The sequence below is a fragment of the Falco punctatus genome (genome assembly GCF_963210335.1).
Source record: "Falco punctatus genome assembly, chromosome: 3".
NCBI classification, from domain to species: Eukaryota; Metazoa; Chordata; class Aves; order Falconiformes; family Falconidae; genus Falco; species Falco punctatus.
In genome coordinates this window covers 48,390,242-48,415,502 of record NC_137582.1, presented here as the reverse complement: position 1 = coordinate 48,415,502, position 25,261 = coordinate 48,390,242, and the positions used below count along the sequence as shown (strand labels likewise).

The following is a 25,261-nucleotide window of genomic DNA, read 5'->3' as shown; positions in this document are numbered from 1 at the left end:
TTTCCTGATAGGTCTCTCACACCCAGACTGATGAAAGTAGATGATCTTCAGTAAAATGAAGTACCATTGTGCATTACAAGCCCCAGAATGCTAAGACATAATACAGCTGATGTTGCTCTCATTTATGGCTTCTCCTAGAGGCAATCATGTTGTAGAGATCACCTGAGCATAGTGTTCCCATCACACTCTGCTTTATTTCCAATACACCTCACGTCCAAGTGAAAGAGGAATTGTGGTGTGGGCTTTTTTTTTCAGCTCAGATTTCTCAGGGATTTGAGTGCCAGGTTGCAGGTATTGGCCAGTCCAACCTAATTAGCAAATCCTTCCAGTGACCAGGAGAATCATGTGGGGTGTAGTATCATCAAAGGGAGTTCTGGATGGGAGCTTGAAAGTGTCATCTGAGCAACCATCCTCAAGCCCTTCCTGGCATGGGTTTACCTTGCCTGCTCTTTAAAACCTCACTAACACAGACTTTGCAGTCTAGGCAGTCAGCTCCAGTGCTTCACCATCCTACCATTGAAAACCCATATTTAACTGAAATATCTGTCTGCCGTTTAAACCCACTACTCCTTGCTGTATATGTAGTGAACATGAAGGGTAATTTACTCCTTCCTCTTGCCTGTTTGTATACAGTGCATGCCACATGATATGCATTTCCCATAAATGCTGCAAAACAACAAAACTCAGGAATCAATACATGCTTTTTCACAGCAATATCTTTCCACACAAAATTCAAAGACTCTAGGGGAAAATAAATTGTTTTGCAAGCCATTTAATGCTTACTCAGTCCTACATTTTGCTGGTCCCTTCTGTGCAATAACAGGACAGTTTTTTACTCCCATTCATTGGCATGTCTTCATAAATCAGCTTCGTCCTGTCAAAAGAAAGATGCAAAAAGAGATCAGAATATCCTACTGCAAATATCTTAATTTTGAAGCCCAGCTTCAGGTTGCTAGGTGCATCCTCCTGAGAACACATCAAAGCCAAACCTCTGCCAAGCCAGGAAATGCAAGTGAGATACCATCCCACAGACTCTTCTCCCAGAGGCTGCACGGGATGAAAGCACCTTGTTTATGTACAATGTAAGTAACTGTATGTTTCAACACAAGCATTGAAACTTAATGCTGAGGCAGGCAGAATGTTATTTTTCCATCAGCCACATCCAAAAGGTATGCTGAAGGGTAATACTTGGGAAATGGCAAGGATCGGTGAGTAGGTGAACTGGTGAAGCCTGGATCACAGTGGGTCTGTGCCTGATTACTACTGATTATGATATCTGAGAAGGCCTGGCCTTTCCCACAGCCCATCCCTGTGCTGGGTCCTGATTCCAATGAAACTTTCAGGAACTTCAATGTTGAGATCTTTAACTTAACAGATCCTCGGACTACCACCAGATATGGTTGGAAACAGCTCAGAAGGCTAATTGTCCTCAATATTGTACTTTTGGTGTTATTCTCAAAATAAAGCAAATCTAAAATACCATATCACATCTTAAGGTAAGAACAGACTGCAGCAAACCAGGAGCTGCCCAGTGATGCTGTCCAATGAAGCAGTAGCCAATGATCTTAGGAAATGTCAGATCACTTTTCCTGGTTCACTGTTGCAAGTGCTTAATTATGCCTACAAGAAGGATGAAAAATATTCTCGGGAATCTAGAGATGACAGGTGTAGGCTGAGAAATTCATACAGAAAAAGAGGAGAGGCTCAACTTCCATTATTCATTCAGTTCCCTTTGTGAACACAGCCTAATTTCAGGAAGTAGCTGTGACTTTTCCTGTGACATCTTGTGTGATTTACTTTAGGATTTACTTCAATAAAGAAGAAAACCGTTCTTAATGTTCTGTCAGCTTCATTGTTTCCTTTGAGGGTAGTCAAGAGCAAAAACAGTAGATCAGACTTAGACCAGTATAAGATAAGTATTTGTTCTTGAAGTGCATAATGACTTTCATTTATTATGAGAGGTAGGAGGATTATAATGTTTTAAAGTATTAATTTTCTTGCACTGCAGTGCCTGAGTTTGTAAAATCCATGGTCTTCTCTTTTTATTACCAAACTGATTTGTTTAAACACAAGCATTCTTCTAGGAGGGATGTCTTTGGGGAAGAGTATCTCCTTTTAGGGATTCCTTGCCAATCCTGGAGTTTAGTATCCCAAATAAGCTTTGGCACTTGCACCCTTTTTGCCTTGTGGTTACTTGGAACTTGTGCTCAGATTCACACAGGTTCTCAGACTGCACCAGAGAAGCGGCGGAGTTGCTCATCTCTGTCCCTTTGTCCTATTTTTTTCTTTTGCAAACTCTTGTTCCATTTACTGATCTACATTACCCAGGATTCTGCATATCATGTCAATAAATGGGACATCTATAACCTCTATATTTAATATGGGCTCTAAATAAGAAGGTAAAAGGGTGTTTCTACTTACATACAGACCTTCTAGACAGTCTGGCATGGAATAGTCGGATAGCTTTCCAATCAGAAGACTGATACAGTAAGTCAGTCTTAAATGCCAGGGATGTTTCTTCAAACTAGCATTTCTTCATGTTCACTGAAATTTTTGATTTTTGAAAGATGGTTACTATTTTTTTCTGCTAGACAGAATAGCCACCTTTGTGCATTGTTTATTATGTTCATACAGACCCTGCACAGATGTACGTACATGAAGCGCATGCATTTAAGAACAGCATCTGCTTGAATGATTTACCTGACCAACAGTGGTATGCTCAGACTATAAAATTTTCAGACTCATAAAAAAACTGTGCTCTCTCAAGTATCATACTGGATTCTAAGCCAGACATCTTTTAAACAGAAAGAAAAGCCAAACTCTACTGGGTTCTTACCAGCCTTTCCAAATCATTAGGAGAAATAAGTTAAAGGTGTTACAGATCAGAGAAAAAAACATGGACTATTGCAGACAGGAAAATGTCAGTCTCACTTTGTCTTTTCTGTATTAGGTCGGAAGGTAGATTTGAAATGCATGCAGAAAGGAGGTTGGGAGGAACATTTTCCTCCACCCAGGAGGAGGATGCAGTCTTTCAAAGCAGTGGTGTAACAAGGAAACCACCATAAGCGTGGTCTGTTAATGAGTTGTTTTGAAAAATGATGCATAAAGATGGGATATAAAAACAGGTTTGTCCAAATTTCTACCCCTCTGGACTGCTGCTCTCTCTCTCTCAGGACCTTCTGAGAATCCACAGCAAAGTGCAGCATATTTCCAAAGGCAGGGAAACATGACAGACAGCCCCAGAGTGGCTGGAGGAGAAGGTCCAGCCTGCAGAAAAGAGTGTCTGTCTCTCTGAGCATCAGACAGGAGAAATGCAGTTTCACAGGAACACATCAAGTGCCTTCACTAACTTCAGAAGAACTCAGTGTTCTTCTGAGGTGTTTTTTTCCACCCCCTGGTTTGTTGGTTTTTTTTTTCCTTGAGGTCTTCTGTATCTGTAACCTGTAACTCTGTATCGGTTTCCAGGTCTCCCTTGGCACCACAGGTACCATTTGTAAGTCTGCTCCTAAGCCCAAAGCAAGCATGACATTCAACCTGTAATTTGTACTGTCTGCAATCACAGCCTCTCTAATCCAGGCATACACTCCTATATGGGTAAAATTGCATAAGGCATCCAGGAAGGAAAGATTAGTAAGAGATTCCACAAGGAAGCCCCAGGCCTTTCCAATCACTTCTGCAGTGGTATCTGCAAATGCAAAACAAGGATAACATAACCTCTCTAAATCAGTACTTGTTCAGTACCATCGATACCTTAGTACACTGAGATAAGTATCACCTGAAGTTTTCCCATTTCCCAAAAATTTCCATACCTTCTCCTCGCCGTCATTCTATACAGATCAGCTCCCCTTCCTCCCATTGCCATTCAAAGGTCTTTCTAAGATGTTAGAGAAACACTCCTGGTTAATACCTCAAACTAGTCTGCAATGAAGCAAGTAGTTTGCTTTTTATGCCAGCATCTATTAGCCTAGAATGTTCTCGTTCCTGATACTGGGGGTTTTTAACCTCATACTCTTTAGCAGTCTCTCATTGCCTGCTCTTTATTCTTTTGTTCTTCAATGGAATTATGGTGCATTTTAGCTGTGATCTCTTTTTTTGTGTTCTCTGCCCCATTCTATGAGTACATTTTCTCCCATCAGCCTTTTAACATGGCTGCGCAATTTCCTCAGTTCCTCCAGGTTTTCAAAGGTCCAAAATCTGATTAAAAGTCAATGGCAGAAGTGATAGTGGCTTCCTCATGAATCTTGTCAACTGGAATATTATTGTGCAGCCACGTTGTGCAACTGGGCTTTCAGACTCACTTTGAACTACTCTGAAACCTCAAGCTGTTCAGGAACATTGGTTCCAAATTGCTTCCTTTCTGAATCACTCTGGAATGTAACTAAAAGCTACTTTCTAGACCTAAAAATTGCAGTCATGTCAGTTTTAGATTATTCTTTAATTATATCTATTGCTTGCTGAGTATCTGTGTGGCAAGAATCCTGTGTAATAATTACATTGTGTGACCCAGAATATCAGGAATACTCTTGCAGGCCATGGTTGGACAGGTACTTCTTGAGTGACATTGATACTATGGAGATATTTTTCCTTTTCTAATCATGAAAAAAGGAAAATTTGTGTCCAGTTTTAGCTCATTTAATTTCCATTGTGGGCAGAGAAAAGGACCTCTAATAGCACAAGAAGGAATAGTGCTTTGGCACTAATCCTCAACTGTTGAGGTTCTCCAGTCAAATTGTAGGTGCACACTGACACCTTCTGGAAGTGTGTAATGACTTACTGAGCAGCTTCCTTAACTCTCAGTTTTTAGATGTAGAAGCTAATCTTTTTCTGGTCAACATTTTGCCCAGATCTTTGGTACAGGTTCTAGGATGTCATCAGGACATACACTGACAGAAGCGTTGCTGTGATGGGAGAACTTTTTTTTTAAATCAAACCAAACCTGTAGGGGTTTTTAATGATTCCAAATAATTCAAAGGTTTATGGGCAAAATAGAACTAGAGATGTACGTTAACCTTGTGATTTATAAAGATGTAGCTAGCATTATTTTCTAGTTATTGACATGCATAATGTGAGAGGGTCAGACAGAATACAGTGAGGCATCAGTTTGTCAAACACGGCAAAGGAAATGAATGACATAGTTTCTTCCTGCAGTCGTACTTCAGCAAAGATTTAAATTTTTTGTATGTGTCGTATTGCAATTTGTAATTAGACCCTCTTTGTCCAAGCCACCAGCTTCCTAGGTAGTCTTTCAATCTGCCAGAAACTCTGAGTCACCAAGGATTTTAAGCACGTGAGTTGTGCCAACAGAACTTTGAGGGCTTACAAACCCCACGGTGCCTGTCAGCTGGACTGGGGCCAGAATGGGTAGCAGAGCCATCACAGAGCTGACTGATGCTCTGAAACCCAGCATTCAGTCCTATTACTGGAAAACATCTCTTTATTTCTAATATTTAATTCCATCTCAAAGTTTATTTCTCTTTAAGCTTCTTCTTCCTTAGAAGTAACAAAGATGGGATATGTAGGAGTGGAAAAGAAACAGGGTTGTCAGTGGTGACAGCAGAGGCTAATTTCCAGACTTCCTGAGACTTCAGAATACAGATTGACTGATATAAATATTGAAGCTGAGAGTTTTGGCAGAACATACATCTGGAATTGGCCAACTCTGAGAAAGTGCATCGCCCTAGAAAATAACCTTACAGTGCTGAAATAATTAGCAAAGTACTAAGCAGAGCCATCAATAGCAAAGAATTCTAGCTGCACTGAGATCTAAGCCAAGGCTCATGATAATTCTTCAAGCATTAGTCCTAACATAATGCAATCACAGGTTTTGGCATAAGACCCTGAAGAACCTTAATCCTCCAGCAAAAGGCTAAGAGGAACCCTATGCACTGCGTATGTGCTGCTGCACAGTTCCATTTTGACAGTATGAATGATGTGGCATTGGGAGGAACTTCCCAGTGTGACTTTCACACTTGGGCTTACACAAAATAAATTCTGCTGACAAATTAACACATTGCTATTGATGCTGATGAAAAATCAAGTACAAACAGCCATCCCTACATGTGGGACAAGTTGGTTAATGCTCTGTGGACCTGTGCAGTTCTATGATTAGTTTTACGTATTTGAAGACTCCAATTTATTCTGCCTCCCATCAACATTGAACCTACATCTTCTATTGGAAACCAATTACTAATAGATCCATTAAGAAAAACTACTTCTATCTGTAAGAAACTGATGTTGAAAGTATAGAAATATCTAAAAGTTCAGCAGTGCTGTTTCCCATAATATCACTGGCATTATGTTCACTTCAAAATATGGTTACTTAAAATGTGTGTTTTAAAAATACATACTTATTTTCCTTTCAAGTTTTTATTAAGGAATAAGATAAAGCAAATGCTAGAATACTGCTGGTATATTAAAAAAATTGAACTTCAACTAAAGTCCCTGGAAACTCATTTTACTTCTGAAAAGATCTCCTCTCCCAGAAAAGCCTATCAGTCTTCAAAGTGATTTGTAACAAGTGCACTTTCATGTGAATGAAAATAGTCAAAAATGGCTTATTACTTTCTGTTTGAATTGCTCCCTAATTCACTATGAATCAGCTCCATTCAATGGTCTAGAAACTCTCTATTTAACAATTGAAGTGAGCAGGAAACACTAAAATAGACTAGTAGTACCTGTAAGCTACTCTACCTCTCCTGGGGCAAGGAGCAGAAGTTCAGGTATGAGGCCCAGCAATGTGTCCTAATACCTTAAAGCAAGCCAGGTCCCAAAAGAGCTAATATATGCATTGTCAGCCATTGAAGTGTGACTGAAAGAATGTTGGAATATTATGTTATTAAAATACAGATACTCTATTACCTTTCTTATAACCTGTTCTTAACGTTTTCAATGAGAACAAAATAACAAATGTGCCATACAATTTTTTGGTAATAACAATGACAGGTTTCTTCATTCCCACAAAGGCAAAATTATGAAAGCACATTAACTAGACATGTCTCCAGAAAGAGAGAGGCCGGAGTCTAAGAAATGTACAAAGGGACAACATTAAACAGCAAGGGTGCCCTATTCCTTTCTGGTGCAGAATAAAAAAAAAAAAAAAACCAAAAACATGGCATGATGGATAGATTTCACTTCTAAAAGTTCATCAATAACTTACGCAGACTTAATGCAAAACGTTCAGGAAGGTCTAGTAAAAGGAATTTTTTTTTCTAATGCCTTATATACTAGTAGCTAATATCAATATTGAAATTGAGCCCTGAATTAATGTTTACCTTGTATATTACAAACAAAGGGGCCACTATATAGCATAATTTTATTAAATGTAAACTCTGTTTTCCATACATGTTTTTTGAAACAGAAGCAAGACCCAGGCCCAATACTCCCATGCCGAACTAGATTGTCAGGATGTTCATATTTGACTTTTCTGTCCTAGTGAAGTTGAATTAACCTGTACAAAGTAGGGCAGTGGTGGGGACTAAGAGCAAGGTCACCAACAAGCTACTTTGATGACAGAGGGAATTTTCTTTCACAGATGAGAAAAGTGTGCTCAGATTCCTTTTAGGCAAAGGGGTTCAATATGAGTCTTTCAGCTCTTAAAGTCCCTCAACTTTAAACCCCATTTCAATGAAGTCCAAACACTTGCAGTTCTGTCTTAAGCATCTGGACATCAGCCTGCATCCATTATTCAGGGAGAAGGTGGTGCTTATTTTACCAATTTGGAGAGGACTTTAGGCCTCCAAGCCCCTCAGCTGTTTTGGAATGTAGGTGGTTGTGTACATATGCAGTGATGCAGATGTACCTACCTGCAGAGCTAGATAGATTTATCTGCAAACACCAAGCACTGGAAGACACTCAGCTTAGGTGGCTTTGTTTGTCTAATACCATTCATGCTGGGGAGCATGAGTACCATCTTTTTTACACAATATGATGCGCTATCACTATGCATCATTGATGTTGAAAAAATAGCTGTCTTTAAGATAAGGTATTAGTTGATCATGACCCTCCTGACAGAAATGCAAAGGATGGAGCAAGACCATACCTTCCAAAGGAGTTACACTGTGCCAGCATTTTAAATCTGAGCTTGTTATGTGAACTTAAACTTGAACATGCGAAGATTTAGAAGGTCACCTGGGTCCATAGTCTGAAGAGGGCTTAGGGGAATCGCATCCACTCACTGGACAGAAATGACTGCCCTTCCTGACAGAGTGTCTAGGAGCTGGATTCAAAAGCCAGTGGTGTTAACAGGTGTTGTGATCTTGGTCTTAGAACCACCTTGGTACACTTGCTGAGACTTTCTTCCCTTTTCTCTGCCAAGGACTGAGGCAGTATCACTTGATCCTAATTGTCAAGCCTAGAATACCTCCATAGTCCTGCCTGAGCCTTGACAGTTGCAATTAGGCACAAAAGCCTATTTAACATCCCAGTCGTGTGCTTTGTGCCATGACCAAAAGGGCAGAGATCTGCAGATGGGCTCCTTGCCGCTGGGCAGGAGAGCTACTAAGTGGGGGTGTGGGGTAGGAATCAGCCTTTCTATTTTTTCCACTCTCCTGGAAACATTGTCCAGCTTCCATCCGGTCCACCTCCCTGAAGAGACCTAGGGGAACTCTGCTGCTAGGCAACAGCAAGCTTTCCTTATGTGCAGGAATGGCAGCTTTCCTCGCAGGTCTCAGCTTTAATGAGCACTTTCCCCTGGCACAAATGGCACCACGGCACCTTCTCCTATTGCAGCAGCAACTTTGGTCTTCAAGGGCAGTGCCACCTCTGTGGGAAGGGCATTCTTCACACTGTGCAGACTTAAACTCCTCTCTGTCTTCTTGATGTCAAAAGAATGGCTGTAGGCCAGAAATGGGGAAGATGTTTCGGGAAGGGATGGGTTCTGACGAGAAGATGGAGCCCTGAAGAGAAACAGGCAAAAATCATGGCTAGGGGAAACAGAGGCAGAGCCCGAATGGCAGTGATTTCTGTCTATTCCTATTCCGGGCTCATGCTCTGGTAAGGTGGCTTCCTCTCTCTAGGACAATGGCACTCGGCAAGGAAGGGGAAGGCCGTGCCGCGCTGCCGCTTGCAGAGCGGAGCTGGCTGCGCTCGCGGCCGCCCCCGAGCCGCGGCGGGGCCGTTTCAGCACCCTGGACAGGGCAGGGCGGCTCCTCCCGCCGAGCGCGGCCGGATTTGTGCACGGGGCTTTGCTGGGTGCGCTCCTTGCGTGTACCGTGTAAGCGGCCAGCCTCGTCCCCCGGCTCCTCTGGCACCAGGGCCGGCCCTGAACCCCAACGGGGCACTTGGCTCGGTACAAAAAGTCTCCTTCAGTTCTCACCCTAAAGGGCCGCCTCAGAAAAGTTAAAAACGCAGAGCGTGCTCGCGGAGGGGGAGGGAGCAGCCCCGAGCACTCGGGGACAGGCTGGTGAGGGTTCCAGTCTGCCACCCCTCAGGTTAGCAGTGCGGCGGAGGGGCTTCGCTCGGGGCTGGGCTATGCAGGGCGCCCGCCTGCTCCCCCCTCCCCGGTAATGCTTATTTTGTGTTTTTCTCTCTCTCTCTCTCTCCCCGCCCCGCACCCCGGCTCCCGCACCTCCCCCGCACGCCGCAGCCTCCGAGGCCTGCCGGGCCCCTCGCCCCGCTGTCAGCTCTGCTTTCCAGCCCCTTCCTGCGGCCGCAGCTCCCCGCCCGCCGGCCCTGCCTGCGCTTCGTCTCGGCGCCCCGTCGAGACGCCCCGGGGCCCCGCTTCGGCCCCGCGGGCTTAGCGGCGCTGCTGGCCGGTAGCGGGGCGGCCGCCCGCTGCCCGCTCGCCGCCCTGCTGCGGGGCCGCTGGGCTGAGCCGCCGGCCCCAGCCCCGCCGCCGCCCAGCCGCCTCCCCCCGGAGCGCCGGAGATGCCCGGCGTGCCACGGAGCCGCGTCGCCGCAGCCCCGCGCTGCCCCCGAGCCGCCCGGCGCTGTGAGTACCGCTCGTGGGGCCGCGTCCGCCCTTTCCTCCTCCTCCCCCCCCCTCCCCGCACCGGGGAAGCCGCTGTCCGCCCACGTGCCCTCAGCCGGCAGCGGCGTGGGAGCCGGGGGCGCTGGGTGAGCTCCCACGGTGAGAGCCCCGGGCTCCTCAGGCAATGCCCGCTGCTCCCCACCTGCCACCCCCATCGCTCCCCGGGTCCGCTGGCTCCAGCAAGGCGGTCCTGCGGCCGCCGTGCTCCGCACCCGGTACGCAGGCGGGAAGGGAGCAGCCCCGACGGCAGGGCTGCCCGCCAGGTCTCCCGGGAACCGGGAGCCCAGCTCCGGGAACGCGCAGGGCGTTCATGCACCAGATCAGTCGAGGTTTCACGGGAAGACCGTGTAGCTCTGCCCGGGGACGGCGGTGACAAAAGCCAGCCCCAGCCGCCCCGTTAACCCATGTCCCACCGACGGGCGCGCTGCGCCCTCCCGGCAGACGGCGTCTGAGACTGCACGGGGGGCCGCGGTGGCGGGACCTTATCGGTGAGATAGTCCCCAAAACGTGGTGGTGCTGCGCAGGGCGCTGCCGCGAGGGCCGCCCCGGAGGAGCGGGGCGAGGGCCGAGCTCGGCGGGGCCGGGCACCCGCCTTCCCCGGGGCCGCGCCGGGCGGCCGCCGCAGCCGCCGGTAACATCGTGCCCTGCTGAAACGGGAGAACGAGACCGAGAGAGCCCGGCGGCGGCGAGCTGTGCGCTGCAGGCGGACAGGAGGCAGCTGGGGGAGGAGGGAAGATGTATCCCTGCAGTTACTTAAAATGCAGGCGTGCTCCAATCCCGGGTTTATAAGCACGGCTCTCATTTAAGGCTTCCGTGAACATTAAAGCACCAGTACCGAGCCCCGCGGCGGCACCGCCGCCTCCTCTGGCCCTTCCCACCCCCTCCCCCGAGCGCAGACACGCTCGCACGCCGGTTGCTCCGGCATCCCTCCCCGCGGCGCCGGCCCCATGGCTCCCCCCGCGCCCTCCCCATCCCGCCGCCGCGGTGCGGGCGCTGCGGCGGCTAGTCCCGTTGCGAACCGCCCCTGAGCCGCAGCGGCCCCCGGTGCTCGCCTCGCGGGGGGCGGCCCGGCGGCAGCCCTCCCCGTCGTGCCGGGGCGGGGAGCGCGGGCTGCCAGCCTCGCTCCCCCCCGGCTCCGGTCACCGCGAGCGAAGCCCACCCGCGTCCGCGGCTGGCACCGTGACACGAGCCCGCGAGGGCCGGGCGCATGCGCGGGGCTGGCAAGCCGCCGTCCCCGGGCGCCCAGCCCGCCTCTACCGGAGGGGAAGCGGGCGAGGACTCACGGCGGGGCCCCGCCGCCGACACCGTAAGTACCGCTCGGTCCCGCCCGGCGGCCGCCGCGCACTGCGGCCCCGCACCCCGGGCTCGTCGCTGGCAGTCGCGACCTCCGCGCCGCGGCTGGGGCCGCCCCGGGTGTAGCGGGACGGGACGGGACGGGACGGGCGGCGCTGCCAGCGGACCCCGCGGTCGAGACGGGTGAGCGGCCGCGGCCGCCCTGCCCGGGAGGAGCCGGAGGGACCCGGCGCGAAAGGCGCTTCCCCCGGTCTCCCGGAGTGCCGGGAGCCGGGAGCGCCTAGCGGCGGGGCTCGCACCGCACCGCCCCGTCCCTCCCCGCGGGCTCCCGGCGCCGTTCCCAGCGCAGGGCCCAGCCGGCAGCCCCGGCACCGAGGGCAGGCACCCGCCCCCGCGGGCTCAGACCCGCCGCCGCGCCCCGGGGCCGCGCCGTGCCCCGCGCTGCCCCCCTCGCCCCAGCGCGGGTGCCGGCCCCGCTCCCGCCGTGCGCCCGGGGCTTCTTCGTCTCTCCCCGAGTGCGGCTGGAGACCCCATCCGTCCCACACCTCCGCGACGGGAGTCCCGCGGCGCGCCCGCTCTCGGGGCCCTCGGCCCCCTGCAACGTTAGACACGAGTAGCAGCAAGGCAGTGTTTCCGTGTACTCTTTCAGTATCAGCCTGCCACATCACCCATCCCCAGGTGCGAGAAAGAGCTCTTCCTGAGCTCTGCCTTTAGTTAACGTCAGCAGGTAAGAAAAAGCAGGTAATGGAAAGTGGACACAACTGCAGAAAGTGAAATAAGATTATCCTTGTGTGTGCCAGTAAGAATTGCAGTAATTTAATACGTGTGAATTACTTGATGTAACCATTCCGTTATTTCACTTCTGCTGTTGAAAAATGTAAGATCAAAACTTTTCATACGGTGTCAGCAGTATGACATAATGGCGAGGAGTTGCCTGGTACCTCTGTACCTGTTGCGTGAACAGAACATCAGCATCAGATCCAGCACTTTGCAGAGCTGTGTACTGTGGCACCGGTTACACCAAGGGTCTGCTACAGAACCAAAAACCAGTAACCATTAGCTCAATTCAATGAAGCACCGAAATCACTATCAGCTGAGTACTAGTTGTGGTCAGGTTAAAATAAGGAATGTCTTTCCAAACTAAGAGCATGTTGAAGCCAAATGAATGTAAAACTAGCACTAGGTTTTATAAAATATTTTAAGATGAGAGAGCAGTTACCTTATTTCCCCTTCGCTTACTTATCTACTCGACCATTAACGCTTATTTTGATGTCTTTACTCTGGGTCCCAAATGGTTAATCGTGGAAGCATCACCTTGGCTGTTACACACCTCTGTCCCTTGAAGAGCAGCGCACATTTTTTGGAGTGAGTGGTGATGCTTGAGGGGCTCGGCTTAAAGTACCAGGAAGGAATCTGCACAGTGTAAGGTTTCTGTGTCTCTTGGAACCCAGGTCACAAGTTGATGAACCCGAGGCATAGGCAACTACCAATACTTAGTTGCTTATAAAAAATCATCCCATCTTTCATCACTAGGAAATTTTATCCCAAGGAGGCAGCAGGTCTTTGCAATAGCGCAGAGATCTCACCTTCAGGAGCAAGACTAGTCTTAGCTAGAAGCTCGTGATTCTTAACTTTCTGTTTATAGGCTTGTTTCAAAATTGTCATAGCCAGGTGAAGCGAAGAAGTCCAGAAAGCATTGTGACCAAAATGACGGTCCGTTAAGCCAAATTCTGACTTTACTTCAGCTTTAAATTGACTTTGGTAATACTCCTCCCAGCTGACATGGCGCCATTTGGCACCACAGCTGAACTTGAGGCAGAGGGTAGCTACCGCGGTGCCTACCCTACCAAAGCAGCCAGATGCCAGTGTAGTACAATCCAAAGTGAATCGCGACAATCGGAATCAATAGGAAACGGTATGTGAATCACTGTTTAATGCACTCCAGCATGAGTCATCCCAATTCAAACCAGCTTTCAGACCAGTACAATGTCAGTCAGCTCCTCACACAGTTCGATATGAGTCAGATCTCAGCACTGAGTACAATATGAAATGAGTCACAGACTAATACAGCGCCATGTGACTCCAGTACCCAGTGTGAGTTGTCAGTTCTGTGTGCTACGAGTCACTTCATAGTACAGTAAAATGGGCTTTTTGGAGACCATTCATAATTAAGCACAATGCAACCAAGCGCCAGTAGGAGATGATGGGAGTGAGCAGAGTAATCTGCTATGTGCACCAGTTTCACTGTTTGCATAGTAAAGAGGTTTGTAAAATATTAGGATGAATGGATTTTTTATTTTTTTTTTTAAGCCAGCTGCATAAAAATACCTAGAAGCAAATATTTCCTCTAACATTAAAGCTAGCCAAAGCAGAGCTGAAGCAGCCGTAAAACTCCCAGCACTGGAGAAGCCTGGGGTTTTGTTTGTTTGTTTTTGCTTCTGAGAGAGCTGATCAGCCAGTGTGAACTGACATACATCCAGCGAGGCTGACTCCAGCTGCCACGGAAGACAAGGCAAGGGATGCCGACAGGCTGTGCTGTGCTGTGCAGAGGAGGATTTGACACTGATTTAACTTAATTGCAGTTTGCAGTGACCTGGTTTGTGAAGGGACTCAGCATGGAATGAAGTTACATCCATACTGGCATTCGTACTGCTCCACTGTCACAGTACCCACATAAACAGCAGGACTGCAGTAACAGGTTGCTTTTGTTGCTTTTTCAATGCAACCAGTAAAAAAAAAAATTATCTCTTGCCTTTCCCATATTACAGGAGAAATAATGACAGAGAGTGACCCTGCTAATTGCACGTTAGAGTAATGTTTTCAGTGAAGTCTCTTGTGGTAAAATCCAAAGGAATTACTTTACAGTACTACCAGAGGAGATACAGAGCATCCTTCTAAAAAGAAACACACAAAAATCCCACTGAAACCCCAAGTAACTATGTTTCTTAACAAGAAAGTCAGATTTTACTCAGAGAAAGACTTCAGTGCGGGAAGTTTTTTGCAGACAGCAGGTTGGTCTGGCAGCCAAATAGTGCAGCACTGAATAGCAAAGAAAAAGGAGCAGAAGACATCTAAGCCCTTGGTAGAAAAACACCTCAGTTACAGGTGACATGATGGAGGCACCGTTACCTGGAACTATGTGGGTGTGATACACTTTCAGCCGTTCCTTTTGAAATGTAAAGCAATGCTTTAATCTGGATAGATGAACCCAGCTCCTCTGAGCTGCTGCTCCTCTGGAAAAATAAATAAAACAGGTAAAGGCACTCAATTTCTGCACATTTTACATAAAAGCATCCCAGAATTTTTTTTAAAACTCACGGAAGGATACTTTCTCTTGCAATTTCATCTACTTAGGCTTTTGACAGACTCACATGCGGCAGTGACATAAGAAGCTGCTTTATTCTGCATGGCTGCCAGTCTCCTTTCTGCTAACCTCCATCTTGCCTTTGTAAATTCTCAACCATCTCAGTCACCCCATTACAAGATGCCACATCTTCAACAATACAAAAACACTTGCAAAGAGCTTTTGCTCTTAACTCACTAAATGGGCAATCCAGTAACTGCCTAAAGCATGTGCATATGTGTGGGTGAGTTCATTAACATATATTACAATTATTCTCCATCTAAAATAGTATACTGCTTGATGCAGAAAGCCTGTGTGTCAAATTTGTCAATGAAGAGAAAAAAGCATGAGCATCAGGCTTCCCGTTCATATTTCAGTTGACAATAAACTGCCACAGGCTTCAGTGGGAGCATGTTGCAGCTCCTCAGCTCCTCCAAGTATTTCTAAATTAATAAAATATAGATTCAGAGAATTACTTGAGCTTGACCCCAAGTTGCAAGCCTCTTATGACATCAGTAGATAAGGACAGAATCTCTTTTCTTCCAACTCACTGGTTATCGTTATTGCAGGGATTTGAAGAGAAAGCAGCAACTGCAAGAGTTACACCACCTCACCTAACAGTCCCTGAAACCAATATTTGGCTTTCATTGCTTTGATGGAGTTTGGATCAGGCCTGAAGTATTTACTGAAAAATAATTGGACTATGATGATCTACGTCTGTGCACTCACTCCAACTGGCTGTCAGGTAGCATTATAGCACAGGGCTTCACAGGCTGTATAGTTCCTGCAAAAGCTTCATGCTGTGGCCATGCAAATCAGCCCTAAGGACAAGTTAAGGCTTGCACACCTGCCCGATTGTAATGTGTACAAGGAGGAAATATCCTATCTAAGTAGTGATGTTTAAGCAATAGAATCTTTGCACTTTGAGCTGAGAAAATGTCATTGTGCTTTAGCATAAAATGAGGATAAAAGCATAAAATCATTTTCTGCAGTCTTCTGTGTATTCTTGTGTTTGGTTTTTTTTTTTTTATTTGGTTGGGGTTTGGTTTTGGTTTTAAATTTTACATTTGTGGCTTAGGTTTTAAATATTCCTCCTTTGAGAAGCTATTTTCTTGGTAGCCCACCTTCCTACTGAGAGATTAGCAAATACTATAAATGTTACAACTAAGCCAAGTATTATCTGAGGTGCTTTTAACCAGGGAAATAATTTTCATTCCTGACCTTCACACTCCTTTGCATTCATAAGGTCACATACAGAAATGCCTCATAATCTGAATGTCAGATAGGCATGCCTTGGAGAGGAAAAGGTATGGCAGTCATACTTGTTCCAGTACCTCAGCATTACTCTTAAGGCATACAGTAGTTTTTCCACTATTGTCAAAAGTAGCTTTTCAGATGCTTGCTTAAGTCCCTGGGTTTTGTTTTTGGTTTTTTTTTTTCCTTTTTTTTTTTTTTACTTACTTACTAGCACTCAGTAATATGAGTGTGTACTTTTTATATGAATCATAGATGCTATCTAGTGGATAAGAAGCAAGAACACGTGCCATTATTTTTCCTCTATTTTTGGTTCATTGCTTTTTAGAGGCATTTTTATAATGGAGTAAATTTGTCGTTATCATTAGAGAAGGACCTCTCTCTTTCTGTGAGATCCAGAAATCATGCATCTAAGCATCTGCATAGATACTACATTAGATTGACATGAAACAGTGAGCAAACAAGAGACAAGCTGATCAACTCAACTCCTACTCCCCTTTCCCAGTTATCTGACTAATTGGTGCACTCCGTGTGGGATCTGGACAGTTCTCTGGATTCCTTCAGGCAGGACTCACTGTGCCTAGACAACTGTCTTTACGTTTCAATGTGCTGATTAACATCCAGAGTGGAGAATATGGCCCTTCCAGAGCCTCCAAGGCTGCAAAATTGATCCAACTCTACATAGATTGCAGGTAGCCAGATGAGACTTGTAAGTAGCCAGCCACTTGTAAGTAGTCAGAAGAAACTTCCTGCAGATGCGGAAATGATCATGTAGCGCAGTCTTTTGTATGAATTTAGGTAGTTAGGAGATGTTTTGTATGTAGCTCAAGATGATCACAAGGGATGGATCACGCGTCTGCTGGAGCAGTCGCAAGGAGCATGGACCAGCTGGATGTAAGAACTGCGCAGTAAAGCACGATTCAGAGAGTCTCAATCTGGTCCAGCCAACACCACCACAAGAACCTTTGCAACAGAAACTCCTGTTGCCACCTGGACACTGACTGTCTTGTTCAAGGATTTGATTTCCCACAGCAACTTGGTATTAGCAAAATCGGAGACTACCTAACAATCAGCAGAATAGCACCTTTTAGTCCTTCCCTATCACGTGAACCAGAGAGTTGTATTTTTTCTATTAAATTACGGCTACCCAAGCCCTCACCAAGCAGACACAGGGTCTTTGGTAGTGCTGTCATTACTTTGGGCAGTCAAACTGATACAACTGGATGGAGAGAGACATCGCACATTATATCCAACAATTGGCTAAAACTGTACCCAGGCTGGGGTTAAACTATGTGATGGTAGAGGCTGAAGTCCTTTGGTTAAAGGTATCTCATCTCATTCCATCCGTAGTCTAAAAGTACTTTTGGATTCCTTAGAAACCAAGTACAAGATAGCAGCCCATCTCCAGTTTTTAAAGCCCCTGTGTCTTCTTCTCCAACCCATTGTCAAACAAGGCATGTAGCTGCTCCAGATGGTGGGGACAGAGAAGGCAGACCCCAGTTTGCAAGGTGCAGCGAGCATCCAGCACAGAGGGTTCTCACACAATTTGTTCATTATCATAGCACCTTCTGAGAGATCTGGAAATCTGAGAAGATAAAGGAGGCACAGGGAGTTTAGAGCAGTGAAATTTCCATTTTTGTGTGAAAGAGATAACCTTAGGGAAAGAAAAGCAATTTTTTATTTTCTTATTCTTCCTCAATGATGCAGATTTTAGGGTATGGATCTCCCTTGTAGTACTGCAACCTAGTAAAGGAGTTAACAGTAATTTAACAAGAACAAGAGACCTGGGAGCATCCAAGGTTTTTGAGATCCAGACATATGAGGGGATAAACCTGTCACAAACTAGGCTGAATCCCTCCACTGGGGCTTAGAAATAAATTCTCCTCCTGAACCTTCCTCTCGTGCCTTGGAGAAACAATATAACCTTGCCTCAATCCTAAAGAAGGAAGGCACTAGATCTCAGTGTGACTACCCAAGTGACAAAAAAACTAAACAAAAACAGAGCAGGTATTTGAGCTTGAACCTGTGAGATGTTAGTCTTCCTGAACTTGCAAGGACCTCAAAGAGAATAGGAGATCATCTCCTTACAGGTCTGAATATTTAACTACTGAAAGAAATATATCTAAAATTCTAAACATACTACATTGGAAAAAATAAAAAGTCATCTCTAAATTTACTTTCTAGTCAAACCAGTAAGAGTTCTCTCAAAGAATAAATACAAAACTATTCAATCAGAGTGGAAATAGTTCATGCACAATGATACATGTTCACCCTCTGCATTCTCTCAGTGAGATGGAAAAAGTCACTTTCAATGGTAAAATAAAACTCTCACTGTTTGTAACCTTCTTTCTAAATGCATTCAGGAAGCAGAAGGAGGATTTTTAAACAAAACATTTATACAAATTTTGAAGAAAGGCATTTCAGACAATTCTGCTTAGCACCACCTGGTATTAAGTCCAACCCAAGACATGAAGTCACTTTTCTCTGCAGCATAAATACAAGTACCAGATCACATCCCTAGGTGGTATAAATCCCCTTGTCTTCACCGGCCATAGTGAAGTGATGTAGTTTTTCAGCAGCTGAAAATAAGACACACACTACATGTAATCAGAATTAATACTTCAAAATTGAATGTATAAAAACTAGTATGGAATTTTGTCTGATCACAATGAGATCTTGATGTTTCAAAGAAAGCATCTTCATTGTTGATGGACATACTTATATTTAATATTTGACTGTCCAGGGAAATGAAACAGAAAATACCTGACACTGGCCAGTAAAAAAATCCATTTTAAACCAGATACTAATTGCATGCCATGCAAACCGAAAACCTTAGAAAGAACACCTCCATCTTGGCTTTATTTCAGAGTCAGCTGATGCAATAGGTGACTCTCCTGGGAGGCTGATGTGAAAACATGCTGTATTTACTGACTGCCATTTTCAAAGTGCGCACCTGGTAATATGGAACAGAATATATCAGCTGGTGGAAGAACATTTGCACTGTTGATTACAGACAATGCACCTAGTGTATTCATTTTTTATAACTGCATTATAAAATTTCCCCATGAGAAGGATTCTGTCCAGTTCAATCACAGGTTCTTTCCCGCTTCAATGCCAGACTACAAAACAGTCTCCTGTCATATGCGAGTGCTCTGACAGCACTAGGTATAGGAGGATGGCTGTACACCTTGTTTTCCTCAGGAATGCATAGTTTCCTTTTACAGCCAAATAATAGCTCTGAATCGCCCTTGATTTTATACACACTTTAGCCCTCAGGGCTCCTCAAGCCCCAGAGTCTTCCAACTGATTGCTACAACTAATATTTTCCCTGCCCAGCTCTGTACATGCATTTCTTTGCAATATCATTCTACTTGTTTAACAAAGCAAATATAATTATTTCAGCATAGAGATAATTATTTAAGCATCACAGTCAGGTTATGGGACAAGTTTAGGACACCTCTTATGCTCCTTATGAAATGCATCAGCTGGCAAGGAAGCTATATACATTACGTGTGCCTCTTGCCCTACTTCCCTGGTCCACCACTTGTGGGTCTGCTGAATATATTCTTAACTAGAACAGGGAAAGAAAAATATTTAGCTAAATGTAGGTACCAACATATGTCATTCCCTTTAACAGCTTTAAGGTAAGCTATTGGATCAAAATGCTGTTGATGATTCGTATTTTTCATTATTAAAACAACCTGATCACCCACAGTATCAATCTAGAAAATAAGGAAAGCCCTCTTGCAAAATTAAGTCACACTTCCACTGGTTTTTATTACAGTGGGTTGAAGCTCTTTGGCATCATACTATGGGATAATAAACTTGAAGAGGTCACCAATCATTGGTACCACGTACTATAGCAGTAGAAGCCATAAGTGAGTAATTCTTCAACTAATATATACTGTTGGTGTCATCACTGATGCAAAGAACACAGGCACTAGAATTTCTAACTGGTTTTACACCTACTGCATGACCCAGTCAGACCATCCAATGTCCCAAATTAACAACCGTAACATTATACAAACAGAAGACCTTTTTACAGGGAAGTCTAAGAAAACCCTCCTTTTTGCCCTGAGCATCTGAAGTGTACCAAAGGCAAAAAAAAATAGCCATCTCCATTCCTGCAGATCTGCGAGTCAGGCAATTGTTTAAATAGTTGCTAATGTGGGTTGTACTGTAAAGAAGCAAGGAATTGTGTAAATTCCTACAAATAATATTCACCGGGGTTGTTGATAAATCTGCTGTGCATTCCTGCACACAGTACAACTCCATAACAGTAATTCGAGCAGTTGTCTGGAAAGGCTCATTACACAGCTACGGTGGCTGCAGCAAGCAGCAGCAAAGTGTGATGGAGAACTTCAATGACCCATAGCAGAATTCTGGATACACTAGAGGTAGCAGAAAGACAAATACATACGTAAAACAAGGCTTTTCTGTTTGCATCCCATTAGTGGCTCACTGCATGATCTCAGACAACTTGCTTCATCTCTATGACTTTTTTTCTATACACCTTCCAAGGTCATTATACTTCCCTGTGCATAGTCATACTCTGATAGCCTTAATACTTTTTAAGGTTTTGTTGGCTTTTTTTTAAAAAAAAATGAGCCCTTAGATGACTTGCACAAGCTTGGTGTCTGTGCCTTTGTTTCTATTCCAGCCAAGGAGCAGTTTATGGGAGAGCAAAACCAGCAGATACGGAGCTCATGATAAACTTAGATCACCATGCACAGCTGCAAAATTGCAGGGTTTGGGTTTCTCTAGTTTACCTTTTTTTTTTTTCCTTAAATTACATCTTTTTTTGAAAAGCCAGCGTATGTCCGTGAATATACATACAAAAGACAGAGCCTATGTCTTACTGTGCATTCAGGCCTCATGTCTGGCATTACACAATCTCAGTACAATCACGAATGGGATATACATTTGCAAAAAACTGTGCTGCAAACATGAACATTTTAACTTTATTTTGCAATTCTGTTAGAGGATAAACTACAAAACCAGACTTTTAATGCAAGACATCCACTTCTCCTGCAGATTAATCATTTTTATGTGGCTAAAAGGAACTGATCCAGATAGAAAGGTATATAGAACGTGCTTGACGACAGTTTGGTTTAGAGCCAGAGCTACATTAAAAAAAAATTTTTAAAAAGCACGGAAGAATGAAGTTAGAAAAACACTGCTGCAATGGATCACTTACTCATTACTTGTTCTGTGAACCTGGACCAGCCTGCTATGTTTTTGTCTTATGGGTCTTAATAATATCTGTGCCAAAGGAGTTTCTACAACTTCGTAATAACCTGCACCACTGCTCACTCTCTACCTTGCTACCCTGTAAAATCAAGCTTAGGTTTTTATTTAGCCCAAGCTAACTCATCATTTATCTCTGAAAGAAATAGAGAACAATAGAACATCGTAAGTTTTACTGATCAGAAGATCAATGTGCTTCTCAGTTCCCCTTTCTAGATTAACAAGCCAAACTTCTACAATTTTTTCTGTGGAAGTCGTGCTTTCTAAACATCCTGTTAGGGTTTTAGATAGATGCTTTATCTTTCTTGGAATGTGATTGTTGTGGTTTAACCCCAGCCAGAATTAAGTACCACACAGATGCCCACTCCCCTCCTCCCTGCCCCCTCCACAAGGGACGGGGAGGAGAAATGAAAAGGAATGTAAACTCGAGAGTTGAGATAAGAACAATTTAGGAAAATAAAATAGGAGGGGGGAAACCCAAAACAATAATAATAATAACAACAACAACAATTATAATGAAAAGGAGGGAGAAGAAGAGAGAAATAAAATCCAAAGGGAAGCGAGAAAAAAAAACAAGTGGTGCAAAATCCAGCTGCTCACCACTCACTGACCGATGCCCAGCCAGTCCCTGAGCAGAGATCAGCAGCCCCGGGCCAGCTTTCCCCCCAGTTCATACACTCAGCATGACATCCCATAGTATGGAATATCCCTTCGGCCAGTTGGGGCCAGCTGTCCTGTCGCCTCCCAAGTTCCTGTGCCCCTCCAGCCCTCTGGCTGGCAGGCCCTGAGAAACTGAAAAGTGTTTGACTTAGTGTAAACATTACCCAGCAACAACCAAAACCATCCCTGTGTTATCAGCATTATTCTCACACCAAATCCAAAACACAGCACCAGCTACCAAGGAGAAAATTAACTCTATGCCAGCCAAAACCAGGACAGTGATACCCGTAGTACTTCCACAGAGGAGTAAATTCCTTCTTGTATCTAACCACAATATTCCTGCTGATACACCACAGAAAGTCACATCCAAATTGGTTTGTGATCCACTTCTTTCAAATGTAGAAAGTGTCTGTCCATGGCCACAGGGAATACATGCACGATAATCACTAAACAGCTCCAATTCAAAAGTCTAGGCTGTCTTTAAGGCAACAGGTATATTCCAGTCCTCTTTCTCTTATCTCCCATTACTCCAATACAGCTTTGCCATCATTAAAGCATGCTTTGTCTGCTAAAAATATCTTCAAAAAAAATATTCATCACAAATGACCATAACCTACTTGGCTATTCAATAAGAAAGTTGGCATACATCTGCCAAATAAAAATCAAAATGCAATGATGAACATTCATAAAAGCCTATAGTACCAGAAAACTAAGTAAGGTGTATGGTTCAAAGTGAAACAAAGACACAATGCTGCTGGGCAGTTTTTGCCATACAGCTGCTTACATACTCTTCCCTTTCATTAAAGATGTCAAAGAACAATACTGAAGAACCTGAAATTGTAACAATGGATCCAGAAGGATCTCTTGAATTAAATCACAGTGGGATGAGGTGGGGAGGAAGAGTGTATTCTTCCTACTTCTGCTGTCCTTTACTGTTCTCCTTGGAAAAAAGCAAACAACAGGAACCAGCCTCTCTACTCAGGCCACCATCAGTTCAACTGTAATATGGACTAGAGATATGTGTGAACTATCCACATAACACATCTCAAAAGTAAGAGCGGATGGATTAGGCTACATAAACCACACATCTGAAACCAAGTTACACTTTTCAAATGAGTAATAATTGCTCACTGTCCAAAGCAACCTGAAATATTGTTAGATAAATTATCATTCCAATAATGCTTTATATACTATGACTTTCTAATTGAAGTATGAAGATGCTCTATTTAAAAAAAGTATAGGTACCTGGAAGGAAATTAATAGTTAGGGCTTCATTCTCTTCCTGTGAATCTGAAACTCTGAAGAAATCTGCATCTACAAATGTATTGTACATCTCATGTTTATTCTTCCACATTTTGAAACAAGAAAGGTTGCGGGGTTTTTGGAAGCTGTGTTCTTTTTCTGATTTTCTATTTCTGGGCATGTAGGCATTGCTTGTCAGATTAGGTCTACAGAGTTACAAAATGAGTTATAATTTCTATCTGTATTGTTGTTCTTATATTCCTCCTGCAAAACAGGTGCATCTTCTGCTCAGCATGTCATGCATTTTTCTCTCAGGAGAGTGGGTGGTTCTCACAAAACTGAAAACTATTAATCTGTATAAGAGAGAAACAAATTCAACATTAAAAAAAAATCCAGCAAAATGTAATGCTGCACTCTGCTGCAATAATCTCCTTTCTCCTCCTGACACTTCTTTCAAGTCCATGACAACTTCTGTGCATTCTCCCTCAAATTATAACAATAGCATTTCCTAAACCCGGCTGAACATTTTAGAAAGGAAGGCAACTTTTAAACCTCCAGTATTCATTTAATCAGATTATGTTTCAAGTCTAGTATTCGATTGATTATCAATTAAAAAAAGAACTCAAAATTAGCAGCAGCTAGTTCCCCTACAGTTGTCATGGCCTCAAAAGAAGGTTTAGCAACCTGAAAAAAACCTACACACAAAGGGATCTCATGACATAGGAGGATGATTAGTTATGTATCCAAAAATCAAATACAATCAAAATGAAGACAGACATACTCATCTTTGTACAAGCTGGCATTTCATGTGTAAAAGACATCTGTCACTTCAATACGATACTAACCTCAGCATAATAGGGAGAGCATGATGAAGTGCTGTAGAGCAAGTCTGAAGCTCAGAGAGAGATAGCTCAGGAAGGGACAGGAACTTCAAGGGGACTTGTCATTTCATTAACACCACTTCTCTGCACAACCTGCAGAATTCACGCTCCAAAAAGGTTTCCTAAAACAGTGCAAAAACCACAACCAGTGCTTCCACCAAAAATTGTTTCATGCTGTCTTCAGTTGCAAGAGATGACCAAAAACCTGCATGTTAATGTCCAGTTGTGTGTTTTCTTCATTAGTAATTAATCATTTTCACAGAAGCACTTGATTCCTCCTTAAGAGGAAAACATTTAAAAAACCTGTGGCAGTCAGTCCTGTAATGGACAGGTAAGCATTGGCCTTTCCCCTTTGCTACAGGGCAACAAGCAGGCTTGAGACATCCTCAATACTCACCAAAGGGCAGATTTTCAGGAGGGCTCAAGTGTCTCAAGCATCACTAAGCCTGTGCATTAGCTAATCGGGGAAAAGGGAAGAGGGAAGGAGAGGCTCTACCTACCTCTGTTCTGTACCATTTTCTTTAGGACTGGCCTCAAAGTCAAAACCTTAGGAAATCTTTTTCAGCTCCTGACCTTATATACCACTGTACTAAAAGCTGCATCTCCGAGACCCCTTTTGCTCTCTGCATCACCACTCTTTCCTTGTAACCCACCTACACGCAGAATTCATTAGCCCTTTGCCTTCCATCGCAGTGCTTAAAATAGAATGAGTGAATCTTCCAAAGGATTCAACACCCAAGAGCTTCTGGGGGTAAGCGGGGGTGTGGGAAATGAAGCATTTAGGCTTTCAGTTCCTTTGGAGCTGTGGCCTTCAGCACTGCTTGGGAAGACTTTTAAAGCAAACAAAAGGAAAAAGAGAGATGTTTCTTACTTCCTCCTCCTCTCGCTGTCTTGCAGCCCATGGGATCAGAGCGGATGGAGATGCGCAAACGGCAGATGTCTACGACCCAGGAGACCCCAGGCACGGCACAGGCTCAGCACAGCACAGGAAATCGAGGGTCCAACGCCTGCTGCTTCTGTTGGTGCTGTTGCTGCAGCTGCTCATGGTAACCCCTCTCATTCAAGCCTCTGGGGAAGAGAATAGCAGGGGAGGGAGGCAATAGCCAGCGTATACGACAACATAAGCCAAACAAACCACCTGGGTAATTCTGCAGATCTGGGACTAAAAGATGAATGTGCCCTAGTGCTAGACACAACTTTCTATTCCAGTTTACTAATTATTTCTTTTTTTTCCCTGCCATTGAAATAACAGATTTTTAAGAAAATACCTGTACAGTAACTCTGCTGTAGTTTTGTTGTCAATGCTGTGTAATGGAAGGTCTGTTCCGTGCATGACTGCTTCTCCTGAGCCTTGAGCTTCACCAGGGCTTCCAC

The 25,261-nt window shown here is 44.6% G+C and overlaps 1 protein-coding gene across 4 annotated transcripts in view; it reads left to right on the top strand.

The window, feature by feature from the left end:
• Positions 1–25,261, top strand: part of RGS20 (regulator of G protein signaling 20) — a 51,692-nt gene that overhangs the window by 15,708 nt on the left and 10,723 nt on the right. For 2 of the 4 annotated variants that reach the window (XM_080379444.1, XM_080379443.1), the window contains 2 exons: positions 9,584–9,928; positions 24,785–24,933. In XM_080379444.1, the coding sequence (XP_080235570.1) occupies positions 9,584–9,928; positions 24,785–24,933 (494 nt within the window). Of the gene's footprint in view, positions 1–9,583; positions 11,274–24,784; positions 24,934–25,261 lie in introns of those variants that run through there. The other 2 variants (XM_080379446.1, XM_080379445.1) reach the window with 2 other exon arrangements.